This window comes from Buteo buteo, chromosome 1, assembly GCF_964188355.1.
Source record: "Buteo buteo chromosome 1, bButBut1.hap1.1, whole genome shotgun sequence".
NCBI classification, from domain to species: Eukaryota; Metazoa; Chordata; class Aves; order Accipitriformes; family Accipitridae; genus Buteo; species Buteo buteo.
The window spans coordinates 6817036-6833892 of NC_134171.1; the positions used below are offsets into that span (position 1 = coordinate 6817036).

General features: G+C 42.0%; 1 protein-coding gene across 1 annotated transcript in view; it reads left to right on the forward strand.

Moving 5' to 3' along the window:
* The window catches only part of POLR1A (RNA polymerase I subunit A), a 35792-nt gene extending 24924 nt beyond the window's left edge, over nt 1-10868 (forward strand). Inside the window, exons 27-34 of the mRNA XM_075052886.1 lie at nt 452-609; nt 1564-1678; nt 2335-2451; nt 3327-3605; nt 4249-4449; nt 5223-5340; nt 6622-6786; nt 9324-10868. Of these exons, the coding sequence (XP_074908987.1) occupies nt 452-609; nt 1564-1678; nt 2335-2451; nt 3327-3605; nt 4249-4449; nt 5223-5340; nt 6622-6786; nt 9324-9424 (1254 nt within the window). The 3' untranslated portion in view covers nt 9425-10868. The remainder of the gene's footprint in view (nt 1-451; nt 610-1563; nt 1679-2334; nt 2452-3326; nt 3606-4248; nt 4450-5222; nt 5341-6621; nt 6787-9323) is intronic.
* Nucleotides 10869-16857: the final 5989 nt, after the last annotated feature.

Below are 16857 nucleotides of genomic sequence, written 5' to 3' on the forward strand. Positions count from 1 at the left end.
CTGATGTATTCTGTGCTCCCTCTTTCTAGGGGTGCAGTCTTTCTTGTGTTCTCCTGCATGCCATACGCTCTTCTGTCTTACTCTTTCAAGTTGAAAGTGGCAAGGGTAGAGTTGAGACTCAGATCTGTGCTGGAATACTGTCATGGTCAATGAGATGGGTCAGTAAAATGAAGCTGTTGGCCCACTAAGAAGCGTAGTCTCTTGGGAAGGAGCCAGGTGGGAGGTGAGGCTGTTCTCCCAGTATTGTCTAAGTTAATTGTGGGAGGAGTTTAAGCCAAAAAGAGTGCAATAGGGTAGAGCCCTTTTGCCCAGGAGATGCCACAAAGCCCCACGAAAAGTTTGCCAATTAGCCTTGTGTAATTCCGGTCTCCAGTGGAAGACATTGGAATTGCAGGAAGTAAATGAAGTGTCTTCATCAAAGGAGTAATATTCCTACTTGGGGCTTTTGTAGGTCTTGCAGAAAGTTGAGATAGAGGAATCCCTGCGTGTGAAGTGCAAGCAGAACAAACATCGCCTCTACAAAATCAAATTCCATTTCTTGCCCCATGAATATTACCGAGAGGAGAAGTGTGTGAAGCCCAAGGACATCTTGCACTTCATGGAAACAAGGTGAGTTTGCTTTCAGGTATTTGAATATTTGCTCTTCTTTTGCCTTTCCATGGGCTCTGAGGGTCACTGCATGTGGTTTATTGCTGCTGCTATGGCTTTCAGAGCGACAGCTTCCTGCAGATTTGCTTGCAGAAGCATCTACACAGTTGCTTTTTATGTCTTGAATAAAACAGTGGATCTGTGGTGTGGTGACAGTGCAGAATTGTGTCAAGGCAGATCTTTCACATGTCTTCAGTATACTCAGAGAAGAGCCATATAAGCAAAATCTCATTCCTTATCTTTGGATACTTAAACATTTATTACCAGCAAAAATGTTTGAATACTTTAGTTATCCCTTGGTGCTCTCATTGAACAGAACTAAACCTTAATTTTTTTTATTATTTTTTAAAAAATAAATAAATGAGAAAAGGCTGGCGCTTTTTTTTTCCCTCCTTTCTTTTTTCCCCCTGCTTCCTTCCCCATGTCTGGCCAAATTTGTGTAGTTTAAAAGTAGAAAATTTAATGATAAGGGTCTATTGAAAGCTATTTTTGTTTTGCAAAAGTGCTTCATTGATTTCTTCCTCCTTCAGACCACATGAGTTCAAGCTGGTTTACTCTATTTCATGTGCTGGTTGGTTGACAAAAGAAAAAAGTCCAGTAGTAAACCATCTCTTCTGAAGGTCAATTTGATGTGCAGATTTTATGTCCAGATGAGCTTACTATTTTAAGCTTAGGATGCTTGGCTGCTACATCTGTGATTGTAAGAGAGCTAATACCAACCTTTTGATTCCTAAATGAATGAGAAAGGGGTGAGAAGAAAAATTATTTGCCTTGTCCTAGAGGTACTTTTGCATCCACCAGAGAACATGTCTGTCATGAGTTGACTGGCTTATTAAAATAAATTAATTTTCTGACAGCTTGAAATTGACTGCAGTACTGCAGAGCTTTGACATTCTGGGTTGCTGCTTCTTTCAGGTTCTTTAAAATTTTTCTGGAAGCAATTAAAAGGAAGAGTGCAAAGATGGCATCTTTTACTGAAGTCAGCACCCGGAAGGCAACTCGGAAAGATTTAGATGGTGACCAAGACAAGGTACAGAAAAACATTACCTGAAAAATGCCTCACTTCCTTTACCTGTTTTTGAGAACCAGAATTTGGAAAAGCATAGCATGTTTCAATGTGAACACAAAATGTGTGAATACTAAATTACTACTTAAATATTTTCTTTATGCATAAACTGTCTTTGCATTCTCATAAAATTAACAAGGAAATTAAAGTTATTGTATATTAAATCCTAATTTACTTAAGACTGTACTCTGAAAATGCCTGTTTATTTTAACTTCGGTGTGATAAAAGCATATTACTCACCGTTTGCTCCCAGATCAATGTCCTGTTATAGCAGTGGCTGTCAAAACCTTGGGGAAGATCCTTTTTTCATTGAAAGGCTTTTGCATGTTCCTTCTGCCACTCCTCTCCCATCAAGGACTGTCATATAAGCAGGCTGATAGCTTATCTGTCTTGTAGATGTTCATCTTGTTTAATATTACAGTTATCATGAGTGTAAGTTCATTACTTCTTTATAGTAGTGAGTTTCTAGAAATTAATTTGTCCTTAAAGGTAGAACATTGTACAAGGGATTGTTAAATTCCAAATGTTTGGCTAAAGCCTTTTGATGCAGTTGATGCTTCCTAGCAGTGTTACTGCCATAAGCAGTCAGCCTGATTATCTGGTCTGTCATGGATTTCTAGGCACTGAGTAATCAGGAAGCTCCAGCAGAGGAGGAAGAGAACATTGTTGATGCAGAAGCTGATGAAGGGGATGGTGATGCTACAGAAGCAAAACGGAGGAAGAACCAGGAGGAAGAGGTAATGATTTCATAGGTGCTCAGAACTGCACTTTAATTCCTAATTTCCTCTGCCTTGGTTTGAGTTGGGAAGGAAAGCTTCCATTGAAACAAAATGCTGAAAAAAAACCCAAAACGAAACAAAAAACCCACAGCATTTGAAAGGAGGTAGGAAGATCTCTGCTTTGTGCTGATCAGTTTTGATTTGGATGGGGGGAAAAACTATAGCAGAAGATGTGGGCTGAGACTTGTGATGACTTTAGTCATCATATTTGAGCCTGGTCACTGCTGTCCTTTAAGAGTAATACAGAACCATGCAAGTTAGAGATGGACGAGATCTGCGTCTTTCCAAAGCCTTGTTCTTCAGGCATTGGGCGGATGTGTCTGGCAATCAGGCTGTCTGTGCTGTAGTTCACCTTAACTTTACCTCTTGCTATTTTCATGCTATTAATTGTTTTTAAAACTTTACTGTGGTTCTTAATAAATATTCTCTCTGGCTCTGCATGTTTCTCTGTGTTCACTACTTCGTAATTACTGCTTAAAAGATGGGTTGCTGTAATTTCAGCAAGAGGTAGAGTAACTGAAAATCCTGAGGGAATCCCATCATCAGAGTTGGATTATGAGAAGAGCCTTTTTGGGGGGAAGAAAACTAAATTCTGCTATGGTCCCAATAACCTGTAGCATCCTGTACTGTATTGAGGAATAAGGACAAGATTATAGAGACTGAACTGAATCTGTTGTATTGTTTTCTTTACAACAGAATTACATTTTCATTGTGTCATAGGTGAGATACTTGCAACTCAGCTGTCAAGAATATTCATGAATAAAACTGTTCATGGTGTGCTTTGTTTCTGTACGTGTTCTGGCTCAGATAAATACGACATTATTTCTTTGCAGGTTGATTATGAGAGTGAAGAAGAGAATGGGGAAGAAAATGTTGATGAGAATCTAGAAGATGAAGAGGCTGAATCAGAAAAAGAAGGGACTCCTGGTGCTGAAGAACATCAGAATGGAGCAGATGGTGATGAATCTCAACATCTTTCCTTTATGTCTCAGGCTAAAAGAGAGAAAGATCGATTCCTTCAGTCAGCAGAGTTGCGAGTAAATGCTGTTCTGGACAGCCACCCATCAATACAGGATTACACATTTGACACCAAAAATGAACTTTGGTGTGAGGTAAGATGGTGGTGCCTGGAAACATCTGTGTGTGATTACACAATGGTTGCACGTAGCTCCTATAACAAATGGATCTTTTCAGTACAGTGCTGCTGTTTTGTCTCAGCAATCCTGCATTAATACAGAAAAGTGGCAGTACAAATGTACTTCTTGACATTATCTTTTAGTAGCTTGTAACTTTTAGAATGCCTGATGAAAATTCATCTTAAAAACAGGTTTTTGACATTCTTATTGTGTTTTGATCTTTAAATATATGATGCACCACTGTGTAGCTCTTGATGAATAAAAGCATTGGCTGGACAGTTGAAAAAGTCTAAACATCTTAAAAAACCAAACAAAAAACCCAACAAACACGTACTCCCCCCCCCCCCCCCCCCCCCCCCCAAAAAAAAAGGCCACCCAAAAACCCCAGTCAGTGTAAGTTCAGAGATCCTTAAAGCTATATGGGTAAGTGATCCTGGGATGGGGTGTTCATACTAGCATCCTTCAGCTGGGATTCTAGTCAGACGTTTATGTTCCTAAACACACAGCTAGGGTAATTCCAGTTGTCTACTTTTTACCTAAAAAGAAAAAGGCTGGTTGTTGAGCCTAATGTTCAAGCTTCCTTACAGAACAACACTATGTTGGTTTTTTTTCCTCTTAGGTTTCATTGACGCTTCCATTGATGAAGGTGTACTTCGATCTCTCCTCCTTGCTTGTCTCTCTCGCACGAAGCACAGTCATTCATGAAGTGAAGGGGATCACACGATGCTTGTTGAATGAAAGTACTAATAAGCAAGGAGAGAAGGAACTTGTTCTGCATACCGAAGGGATAAACCTTGTGGAGCTGTTCAGATACTCTGATGTATATAATCTATTTATAATCCTGAACTTGAATGATCTTTTGTGTTCTGGGGAAAGACGGTGGATAATGGATGCCATTTAAATTTAGCAGGGCTGATGTGTAACCTTTTCAGCTCTTAAACTCTCTTCCTTCTCCTTTCTACCCCCAGATGTGTTCAGAGCTCAGCAGAGCCTTTTCTCAAGGGCATCTTGCAAATCAGTTTTTGTGCAGCAGCCCAGTGTCTAATGACAGATAATTTCACACCACGCTTCTAACTGTCTCTCTAAATGTTACTTGAGGGAGTTCTTCCATCTAAATGAATTGCAGTACTTGGAGATGAATAGTTCTGTTACGCCATCTAGCCCATAACTCTACAAATACAGGATTGTTTTAAGCTACATCTTCTCTACTGCTTTTGCTGGAAGTTCTGGCTGGCTGAGGCAGACTGGGCAGTGCATTGTGTTGCTTGAAAGACTTTGGCATGTTTCTCTGCTGCTCGGGATGGTTTGTTAGTTTGCTTTTTCTAATTTCAGATAATTTTCTCCTGTGGTGAGTTTTGATTCTAGTACTTTTATTCATCTATATAATGCTGTGATCACTAGCTTAAACATAAATCACCGGAATCATTTTTGCCTGTATTTGGCTCTGAGCTGCTGCCTAGTTGTTCTGTAATTGTTGGTGCTGCTTAAGCTAATGAAAAATGGAGGAAAAAGCTAGCTTAGCTTAGCTTAAGTTATTTGGAAATACCAAGTAACTGCTGTCCTAACTTGTTTCTGTGGTTTTTTTGCTTTCAGATTTTGGACCTGAACAGACTTTATTCCAATGATATTCATGCCATGGCTAAGAATTATGGAATTGAGTCTGCCCTGAGGGTGATTATAAAGGAAATAAAAGATGTATTTGCTGTATATGGTAAGATTTCTTTGAATTTTTAAAGTTAGTCTTTATTACCATTAAGATGGGAAAACCCAGCCACAGTGCTTACAAAGTTATGGTTTTGCATGATATTTTTATTTATGTGTATATTTTTAAGTTGCACCTTTTCATCGTTTTAATCATTATAGTGCCTTCTGTGAAGACTTTGTTAGTTAATTGTTAGGTTCCATTTTAATCAGTAGAAAATTCACTAGGCAAGGCTGAATTTATCCCCCCTTCACAGAGCTTTTCTATTGTAGTGTATTTATTTTATGCAAGCTGGAAGATCCAGATGAATTAACTGTTGATGTCTGAAGAAGCTAACTGTTAGACTTGTATAATGGCCCTGAGAATAGGATTAATCTTGCCTCACTCTAGCTTCTAATGATGGGAGTCTAGGCTACCTTTGTAGTTGAGTTTTTATATCTTTCCTAAAATATCTGTGCTATGTAGTCTGAATGTTCTTCTCTCTGCATAGGTTATTTAGAGAATCCAGGCACCTAGCTTAGGGAAGATGCCTGACTTCATAGGTTGCTTAAATTAGGCATGTTGAATTTGCCTTAAGTGAGCTAAGTCTTGCTATGAATTAAACTATTGAAAAGAGGGAAGATTAATACAGTGGGAATTTTAGCAACCAGTTATATCAAACAGATTTTCCAGCTGGCAGCCCAGAACAGTCTGACCTTCAAGTTGTTCAAGAACTGCTAGTTAAATGTTGACAGAGCTGTTAATGGTCCCCCATTACACTGACTGCACAAGCGTTATTTAAAAATAAGTGCTATTTCTTTTTAGCCTAAATGGGGTTTTCTGTGGATGCCTAATATCATGCACAGAAAATATCAGAACCTTTCTGACGCCAGTGCCTAGCTAATGCAGACTACTAGGTGAGGGGCTAGAGCTCTGTCCCATCACAAATGGATGGATGTGTGATCCCTTTCTGCATAAACAAAGATGATGCAGACTTTACTGATTTTATGTAGAGAAACTACCACCTTACAGTATTCTTGACATTTTAGTTTCCCTGGAGAGACATTGTTTTATATTATAGTGGGGTCTGCCTCTCTTGGATATTTGAGGGGAGCAGTTAAGCCAGCTACGCACGAAGAGGTGCAGCTGCCAGAAGAATGTTAATAGAGATGTTCTCCATATTGATTAGTTTCAGGAGGTTTAATTTAGACCTGATTTATTTAAAAAAAAAACAACAAACCAAAACAAAAAAAAACCCAACAAAACTTAGCCCTTGAATGCTCTGATGATTGCTCTTTCTTGTGTTCTTAGGAATTGTGGTAGACCCTCGGCACCTTTCACTTGTGGCAGATTACATGTGTTTTGAAGGATTTTATAAACCACTGAATCGTTTTGGAATTCAGTCCAACTCTTCCCCTCTGCAACAGATGACATTTGAAACCAGCTACAAATTCTTGAAGGAAGCAACAATGATGGGTAAATGGTTTAGTTTGAAATACATTGCTACAGCATTTCACATATGCTTTGTTTTCATCGTAACTTTCCACTATTTTGAGTAATGCATAACTGCATTAGAAAAAATGCCAGAGACTAAAATTTTAATTAAGCCCTTGCCTAGGAAAATGTTCCAGATTTTTTTAATAAAATTGTCAGCTTAAATTAAGTCAGCTCCCACATGCAATTTGTGGGGTCTGTGACTCCTTTCTTTAAGAATTAGGTAGGCATTTTTATAACAAACCTTAAGATTGTTAAGATTTGTTATAGCAAAGCCTTTTAACAGACTACTAAATCTGCCTTTTTCTGTCTCTACCATTAAAATTGCCATCTCTGCTTTGTTTCCATGTCTGTATTGTAACTCCCATATTTTCATCTCTTCTCTAACCTTGTTATTTAGAATTTTATTGTGAGAACAGTCCTCCTGGTTGTTACTTTGATTCTGTTTTTCTTCTGCTTTGTAGCACTTTACTATCTTTGCTTTTTTCCCCTCAAACACAGACAAAGGATCAGATTCATTTGTCTAATGGTAGGTTTCTGTGCTATCTGAGATGCCCAAGAGTATCCTTTCTAGCCTCTCGTTGCTGCTCTGGAAGGTGTAGAGATCACATGGCTGCATGGATCATTTGGGGCATTGGAAATGGCACTAGCCATCTACATTTAGGAGTCTCATCCAAAAAACTTGTGCTTTAAGTCTGTCATTAGACAGTTTGCTTGATCTCATGCTTTGGATACTAATCATGTCTCCCTTTTGCAAATAGTCTTAGTTTCTGTCCCATGCCAGTTACATACTCTCCTTCTTGGATGCTCCTGCGCTGCCACCTTTGCTACTTATTACAAATGGGAAGAGATCTCAACATGATCTCGTCAGTTAGTATCTTAAACTGCCTTGCACAGGTGTCAGAGATACTTTTATCACTGATTTCCTTTTCATTAATGCTATTTTATACCTCTTATGGGAAGGTAATTTGGGTTTTAATGAACAGCATTGGTTACAATTGACTTAAAATTCATCTGAAAATCAGAAAGGAAAAGTGTAAATCCGGGATGAAATTGAATAGAAGAGAATGTTTTGTGCACAGATGTGCTCTCTCTCTCTCTGGATTTACGTTATTTCGTGTATTGATAAGAATAAGATAAGGTTTTTGTCAAGTGAAATGTAATTATATTTATGGATAATATTATGAATAAAGACATGAAGTATGTCCTGACAGAAGGGTATGGTGAATTAGCAGGAAGGCTACACTGATTACAAGTGGAGGGAGTTACTGATTTCACCAAAATGGAAATCAAAGTCATAATGTGGATTGCAGCAGTCTGGATCTAATTTGCTTTAATGTAACTGCTAACTTGACTGTACAGTTAAAGAGTTTCTGCAAGGGTGCTCGCTTATGACCCTGAACAATAAGAAGGAAAAAAGAAGGCTTGTGACCACTGCGCAGAGCTAACATAAGAAGTGCCGTTAGAGCGCAGGTGTGACCCCGCAGACTGCTGATCAGGGTTTAGTGTGCAGAGAGCACACTGCGTCAGAAGTGGGATCCTTTTGGCTGTTTGCTTGAAGAATAACTCTTTGTTAACATCACATGAACAAACAGGACAGTTATGACTTGTTTAATGGTCTAACAAAGGACCTTTTTTTTTCTTCAGCTGAGACACATTTAGGAGCAGCTATTTAATTATTAAGCTGTAGCTGAGATCAGAGTGGCAAGCACATGCCATACACTGTGTTATGGTGCAGCTCCTCCCCCCATCCTCTGTATGATAGAAAGTTCAGTACATTTTGCTCAGTAGAAGAAAGATGAGCCAAACTTATCAAAAGTTTAACAGTTTTATTTCCAATCTTCCAACTGCTCTAATGATAAAATTCCAGCTTGCTGTATTTAGGATGAATGAAGAACAGCCTGAATGCTAATAAAAACAGTGAAAGCAAAACAGTCCTAGCCAGACATGTCATGTGGAGAGCTTCCAAATTTCTGTGACACTGTTTTGCTACAGTGAGTAACCACAAAATCAAAGGAATTCATGGAATGTCTCTCCAGTGAAAAGTTCTCTTCGTATCTAGCCAGAAGGATTTAAAATCCACATCAAAAGGATTCACTCTAACAAAGGAATAAGGCAGCAATGAAAAGGCAATCTTTTGGGGTTTGCCTCACTTGATGTATTTTTTTAGCAATCTATTTAATCAGCAAAATGTGTTCACTGGAAGGTCAAATCTGTGTTCTCTTAGAATTCAGAATGTGTTGTCTTTTCGTGCTGAATAGGGAGAGTTTAGTAATGTGTGGCCTAATTCTTTGCTTGCACAAAAAGATTGGGATGAGATAATAGTTGTTGTAGGAGGGGTAGGAACAGTTTTGGACTCCTGCTCTCAGAAATACAAATTCAATCTGAACAGTAGGAGGCAGTGCCTTTCTGAAACTAGGGGGGGCTGAACCAGATGACCAAATGCTTTCTTTTCAGCACTGACCTTTGAGAAACCTTTGGAAATATCCTAATAGGATTTTGTTTGAATTCTGTTACAGGTGCCCATGATGAGCTGCGATCTCCTTCTGCATGCCTAGTGGTTGGAAAAGTTGTTAAAGGAGGGACTGGTTTGTTTGACCTCAAGCAACCCCTTACATAGTGTTTTGGTTATAACTTAAGGATTCTGACTGAAATGTTCATCATAAGAGATACGTATGCTCTACACCTATGCAACAAGGGCACATGCTGTGTCCCCTGTCATCTTCCCTGTGTCAATAGGTTTGTTAATCTGGTTACCTGCTGAGCCTAATCTATTTAATCGGAATGTCTACATCTATAGGAGCTATCCTTTGATCCAAAGAAACATTTATTTACTGTTCATGAATGTAAAAAAATTAGATTATTAGTTTACATAGAAAATAATAAAATGAAGGAGACCATCCAGGTCTCAAACAGGCCATGCAACAGCTGTGGCAGACAGAAATCAAAGCAGAATCTGTTTATGCTGTCTAATTTCTGTGGGCAGAATCCCATTGGAGTCGGTAGTGCCAGTTGCCACACGATTGTTACATGACAGGTTTCCAGTATTGGAAATGGCAATTCAGACTCACAGGGTGTAGCTGGGCAGCATCGGGCTGAAGCTTCAACATTGTATTGAAGCATCTGTGCTTGAGGCATATCCTCTTCTTTTGCTGTGCTTGCATGCACTGCCATGATTTATGTAAGCTGTAGAGGATGCATTTTCCTGTTCTGCTACTTCATTTATTAAGAATTACGTGTCTGTGACACGTTTTATTTCTTTATTAGCTGAAGACTGGAATTCAGACTTTTCTTGGTTTCTATAGGCATTTTCCAATGCCTACTCTTAACGACTTCTTTGTATGGAACAGATCTCCGCACAGTGAGAAACCTGACATTTGATAAAGATTTATTCCTTGAATGGCAACGTGAGCTGCTGTAACAGTGACTACATAAGAGACTCCTGTAAGAATTACCAAAACAGAGTTTTTAAACTATTTTTGCTTAAATATTCTGTGTCAAGGAGGATATTTAATAAAGGACATTGCAAAGAAATATTGTGAATGCCCTATTATGTGGCTGTGTTACTGAGGGGAATTTTGTCGTGCAGCCAACAGCCTTTGCTTTGACTCTAATGGCTGTTAAAAATCACATAGCTGAGAGCTATTCACCGCTCTTCAGAAATCAGACTTTCTTGTTTATGCATTTGATTTTAATCAGAATGCAATGCATGCAAGTAGTTAAAATTCTTTGGAGTTTGCTTACTACCATCTAGGCAAGTTTTCTAACAGATTTCAACCCCTGATCATTCTCAGTGGTACCTCTAAGCTAGTGGAAAAGTGCCAGAGCTCACTTAGCCAGCTGAGGAGCTCCTACTTCCAGTGGAGCTGCACTAAAGGGGATCAGAGCAGATAGTGGGAGACGTTGGCTTAGGATTGTCAAAGAGCCTCTGTGGAGTATCTTGATGGACCCCATTCTGCCTCAGCCCCTTAAAACTGTGTCAAATGTACTGCAAATTGTGCTGAAGCTTAATAAATGCATTAGCTTGGTAGGTCTCCAGTTTCACTTTGCAAATCTTCATAAAAGATTTCCTTGTGTCTTTTTCCAGTCTTAGCACCTGCTATGTATTTCTCAAAAACATGTCATTCTGTGAACAACTGGCAAAGAATTAGTTGAATAGTTTTGCAAAGGGTTAGATGGGAAAGAACAAGCGTGGTAACAAAAAGACTTTTAACTTCAGGGTATTGTCTATGTTGCTACAGACCATTTGCTGAGAAACATCCCCAAGAGGTATTTGGAGTCCTGCAGTGAAGAACATCTATGCCACGTTTTCTATCTGGAGCTGCAGCATCCTTTAGTTCTCTAAAGAGTTTGACCTAAATAACTAGTTCATCCAAGTGTTCATATCACTTCTCTGTGAAGCTTAAGAGGTCACTTTGATTATGTCATGGTAATGAATAACTCCTTGGAGTTACGGAGCCTTGAAATACAAGAAAATTTACTAGCCTTATGTTTTGGCATAATATAGCCACATATAAATTCTGTGTATTTGTATGTATGTATGTGAAATTAAGCTGTGCTGCAACTGAAAAGAGATCGAGTCTGCCGAGCAACTTGATATCCATTTCTAGAGGCTAGCTTGCTTTTCTGCTGCTGTCTGAAGCTTCCGAGGCCAGTGTTGCCTGTAGCAATCCTTCTGGCAGGCTTGCTTGCTGCTTTGGTGGTGAGAAGTAGTCCTGTGTCATGGTGGGGCAGCGGTTACTCAGCATGATTTAGGGGACCAAGGGGCGTGGATGCTAAATGAGCATGGCAGTAAAGTGCCTATAAATATTATATAGGCTCGTTTTGACAAAACGTACTGAAGTGACTGTCCTTTGCTTTACACCATGTTGTGTGTCAAATTGCTGTTTCTTGCTCCCTACAGAATCAGCTGTGCAGGAAATGGTGATGAATTCAGTAGGTGGTTAGTCAGTCCTGATCCCAGGTTATCTAATAGTGATGGTTCTTGAAATAGAGCTGTTTGGAAAATGTGCTCTGGCTCTGTGTCCTGGTTTAAGCCCAGCCCAGCCTGTCAGCAAAGCATCAGGAGGCAGCTGGCTCACTCCTCCCCCCTGCTGTGGGATGGGGAGGAGAAAATACAAAGAAAAGCTGGAGGGTCAAGACAAGGACAGGGAGGGATTACTTGCCAATTATGGTCATGGGTGAAAAACACTCGACTTGGGGAAAAAACAAAATCGATTTAATTTACTACCAATCAAATCAAAACAATGACAAGGGTAAGTAAAATCAAATCTTAAAACACCTTCCCCCCAATCCTCCCTTCTTCCTGGGCACAACTCCACTCCCAATTTTCTCCACCTCCTTGCCCAGCCAGCAGCACAGGGGGATGGGGAATGGGGGTTGTGGTCAATTCCTCACCTGTTGTCTCTGCTGCTCCTTCCTCCTCAGGGGCAGGACTCCTCACTCTTCCCCTGCTCCAGTGTGGGGTCTCTCCCACAGGAGACAGTCCTCCACGAACTTCTCCAACGTGGGTTCTTCCCACGGGCTGCACTTCTTCACGAACTGCTCCAGCGTGGGTCCCTTCCCCGGGCTCATCTTCAGTCACAGACTGCTCCAGCGTGGGCTTCCCACAGGGTCCCAGCCTCCTTTGGACATCCCCCTGCTCCGGCGTGGGGTCCTCCCCAGGCTGCAGGTGGAGATCTGCTCCCCCGTGGACCTCCGTGGGCTGCAGGGGGACAGCCTGCCTCACCAGGGTCTTCATCACCACGGGCTGCAGGGGAATCTCTGCTCCGGCACCTGGAGCATCTCCTCCCACGCCTTCTTCACCGACCTCGGTATCTGCAGAGGGGTTCCTCTCACATTCAAATCCCCCACTCACTGCAAGTTTCTCCTCTTAAATCTGTTCTCCCAGAGGCACTACCACCATCGCTGATGGCCTCAGCCTTGGCCAGCGGCAGGTCCGACTTGGAGCCGGGGAAGCTTCTAGCAGCTTCTTACAGGAGCCGGCCCTGTGACCACTCCCCCACTACCAAAACCCCACCACACAAACCCAAAACACTGTGGCAGAATGAGCCAACCTCCCCTTTCAGTTCTGAGTTACCTTTAAAATTTAGGCACGGGCCAGGATCTGAAACACTATTCTGAAAGACCTGAGGCTGTAGGAAAGCCCCTAACATTACAATTGAGATCTTGCCTAATGTCTGCTTAGAAAAATGAAGCAGGTGGCTGTTCATGGACAAAAGTGATAGGGGGGAGAGTATGGTGGGACCTCAGATAAGAGTCGTCTCCAAGGCTGGAGACCAGTATGTGTTTTGGCATATAAATGGGCTTAGTTTGTACAGTGAAGGAGAGGCAAGCTGAGGTAGCAATTACTCTTAATCTGTAGCATGAGCAGGTTGGCTTGGGAATCATCTGACCTGCCCTTTCTGAGACGGGATGAGTTTTGGGTTGCTTAAAATTCACATGCATGCAGAAAACGGAGGTAGAAGAAACGTCCTTCTTCCTGTAGTCAGAAAACTTCTGTTTCTTGTCACACAACATGTACCTCTCTGCAGCTAGATCTTCTATGTTTTAAAGTTTCTTTCTTGCTCCTTGCAGCAGTTGTTGTTGCTGTACAGTACTTTTGAGGGAGTGCGAGCTCCCTACCCCCAAACACAGTCTGGAGAAGGCTGAATAATGGATGGGGCTCTCGCTGCTTTGTAATGATGTAAAAGAGACAAATGGAGTCAGTTTGGGCATGAAGCACCCCAAAGAGCTGGCAGTAGATGGGATTTCTTAGAGAGGAGGAGATCATGATTGAAAGACCAAAAGAACAGGCTCAAAAGCCCTTTTGGAGTGTGAGAATGGAGCTTTGCAAATACTTAAATATGGGAATTTATAACCGGGACTTCCTTTTTCTTTTTTTTCTCCAAGTATCTGACGGCTCTGAATCAGACTTCAGTGCAATTTTTTGCTGCTAAGGAAACCTCCTGGTTCTCTCTGGTGGCAGACCAAGCTCAACTAGTAAGAAGTGGTGAAGCAGCATGTCAGATGGTGCTGAGAACTCTTCATGCTATTTTTGACTGTTTTCTGCAGTATCGCTTTGAATGCACTCTCTTTACAAGTCTTTCTTCAAATATCTCTGATGTTACTTTGACAATTATCAGAAATAATGCAAAACATACTGAATAGTCAAATCTTGTGGTGATTTTCTCTAGTTTGTGCATGTATGCTGCATTCCCATTTGTAGGTGATTTAGAAGTCAGAGGCAGTGCTGGCACTGGCCACGCTCTTAACGCTTCTTCCCTGGGAACCATTCCTTCTCTTAACTATCTGCTGAACTGTAGAGTGCCAAGATACCCTAAGACTGTGAAAATATGGGAGGAATGAGAGAAGAAAAGGTAGCTTCCAAAATTGCTTGCTTTCTATGTGTTATCTCCATTAATAATAGCAAACGATCTGTCTGGAAAGCTACAGGTTGTAAGTTTGACTGAATGTACGCTCCAGGAACGTGCTGGCTAGCACATGCAGATAGGAAAGCTGGGAGAAGAGGTTTTTTTAAAGCTGTAATAGAAGACCTTAGAGTTATTCAGCCAGAAAGGAAAGCGGTGATCCTCGTCTTCTGGTCATGCGTGCTTTGGCAAGCAGGGCATATATTGTGGGTTTTATCCTGTTTGTGTAGTACAAAACGCCCACTTGCTGATCCAGATTTGTTACCTGTCAGATTGGGATAACAGATCTTTTCAGTGTGTTGGTAACAGTGAATCAGCTTGTATTTGCCCAGCAGTTGGGAAGTGAGCTATGTTCAAGCTTAATAAATCGTAATAGAAGGCTTGTTCTTGTCAGTAAAAGTTAAAAAAAATCCTAAATCAAGCAATGAGAATGGATACAAATAGGAATTAGTGCTTCTTTCATCTCAAAAGCAAAGCTAAATATTAGGAGACGGAGCAGAAAAGTTTGTTTTGCCAGAACCTTGGTTCCCATGTTGTTATGCTGTTGCAGGTCAGTAACCAAGCAGTGGCAACAACACAGCTCAAAAAGATCTTTAATCATTGGGAGCCTTTCTGGACAAACCACTTGAAGCTTGCCAGTAAGTACTGAAATCTGGAAGCTACCCCATCTTCTGAGGAGTTTGGCAAGTACAAGGGCATGTGACACCTCAGGGATACTTCACACAGGGTCAGATTGTGGTGACCAGACCGTGCTCCCGGGTCTGGCTGGTGGCAGGCAGATCGAGCCAAAGCAAAAACCTTTCTCTGGGATTAGGTCAGACAGGAGAACTTGTGAACATCGCCCATAAGGGTTGAAATCCAAAAAGTGTTTTGAAGTTTCAGTGCTGAACGTGGCGGTCTTGATCTCTGGAGTGGACGTGAAGGCTGGGATCTGTAGGTGTGAAGATGACCACGGTGTGGTAGGTGAGAATGAGATCTACCTCCCACAGCGTGCCACGTGGCAACCCGCTACCTCGGCCAGAAGGGAACAGTGGAAACTTTGTGCATCTTCAGTCCCTGCTTTTCCTTGCTGTTTATATAGCACGCTAAGCAGCACAGATGATGCTTCACCCCGCAGACCCAGAGTTTTGTTTCATAGATAAGTGCATGATAATAATATAACTAAAAGAGAGCAAATGTGGCTTCTTTCAAAGTACACCCAGGGAAGAGGAGGTGAACCACGTCAGGTCGTGCCCATGAGCCCGGTGTTGAGGGCAGCCACTGAGGACGCAGGAGACCTGCTTTGGGCTCTCTGCAGTGCCCTGAGGGGTTTCAAACCCACCTCCTGAGTGCCCTAACCACCAGCCCAGGACAGGGAAACTTCAGTTTTCCTGCTCTGAAACTCCTTGTCACTGCTGAAGTAATGCGCTGTTTGTAGGGATAAGGGAGGGAGGAGGTCAGCTCCGTTCCCAGGGGAAGGGAGGGGAAACTGGGGCTTTCTTGGAAGACCAGAGAAACCTTTCTCCTGGTGTTTGTGCAGCCTTATCCAGAAGGGTGGAGAGAAATCCTGCCTCAAAACAGGATTGCAGCTGTCTCTTTTTCAGGATTTAAGGCATTTTCCTGTGATATGAAAGACAGGGGTTATAAGTCCCTCGGGCGAAAGAGGGTTATGAAGCCCTGTGTAACGGATGAGCCCTGTAACCCCCAGGTGAGGCAACCACCCGGGTCCTTCAGCGTCGCCTTTCTGTATCATTTCTGATTTGCTCTGCAGTGCAGCGTGGGTTTGGTGAGGCCTGAGGATGCTCCCGGTGGGAGGTGGACAGGCTGAAGCCTGGATGCTGAGCTGGAGGTATATGGGGTTATAATGGGGTGCTCGGAGCGCGGTAGGGTGAGAAATCAAGGAACCTAGAGAGCTCCACTGGCTGCAGGGCCAAGGGGCAGCTAAGCAGCAGTTTTCAGGAATGCAAGGTTGATCAAGGGAGGCATCGTTAGCGCATCCTGCACCGCTGAGCTGGGCTGTTGGCCAGGGCCAGCCCGACAGCCCGTTCCCACTCTTGTTACAGCGGGTGCTGTAGAGCCAGGATTAAGCAAGTTGCTCATTAATGATGTTTTACAGTTTTCTGGCTTAGATCCCTTGAAAAAGCTGACTGTCCAAATTGCCCTGGAAAAGTTTAGGTCTAATCACGGAGCCGGAGAGGATGTAGAGCTGTTCCCATTTTCCTGGGTGCAGCGTGCTCTGCCAGCTTTGGGAGGATAAATGATCATCCTGTGCGGGGCTGCCTTCAATCTGGTGGGGCTGTGGCTTGGTCTGTAGTAACGCTGCTGCCGTTGTTTGGGTTTTGGAGCCTTGCCTAGCACTACAGAGAGAATAACGAGTGATCAAGAAGTAACAGTGGAACATTAACTCAAACTGCAGTAAATACAGAGATGCATTATTAATGGGACATTAAAACCGATAGGGCAAGTAGGGCAAGTTGTATGCTGACAGTACAACAGCTCTGCAGAAAAATCCCAGGGCTGTACCTTGGGAAAAAATCAATGCTCTGTAAAACACTTCAATACAGGGTTCTTCTGCTTTCCATTATACCATATTTCCTCTGCCTGGGAGCCTGGATTATTTCTGGAAGATGCAGAATTTGAGACGTGTTTTAGACCCAATAGCCTT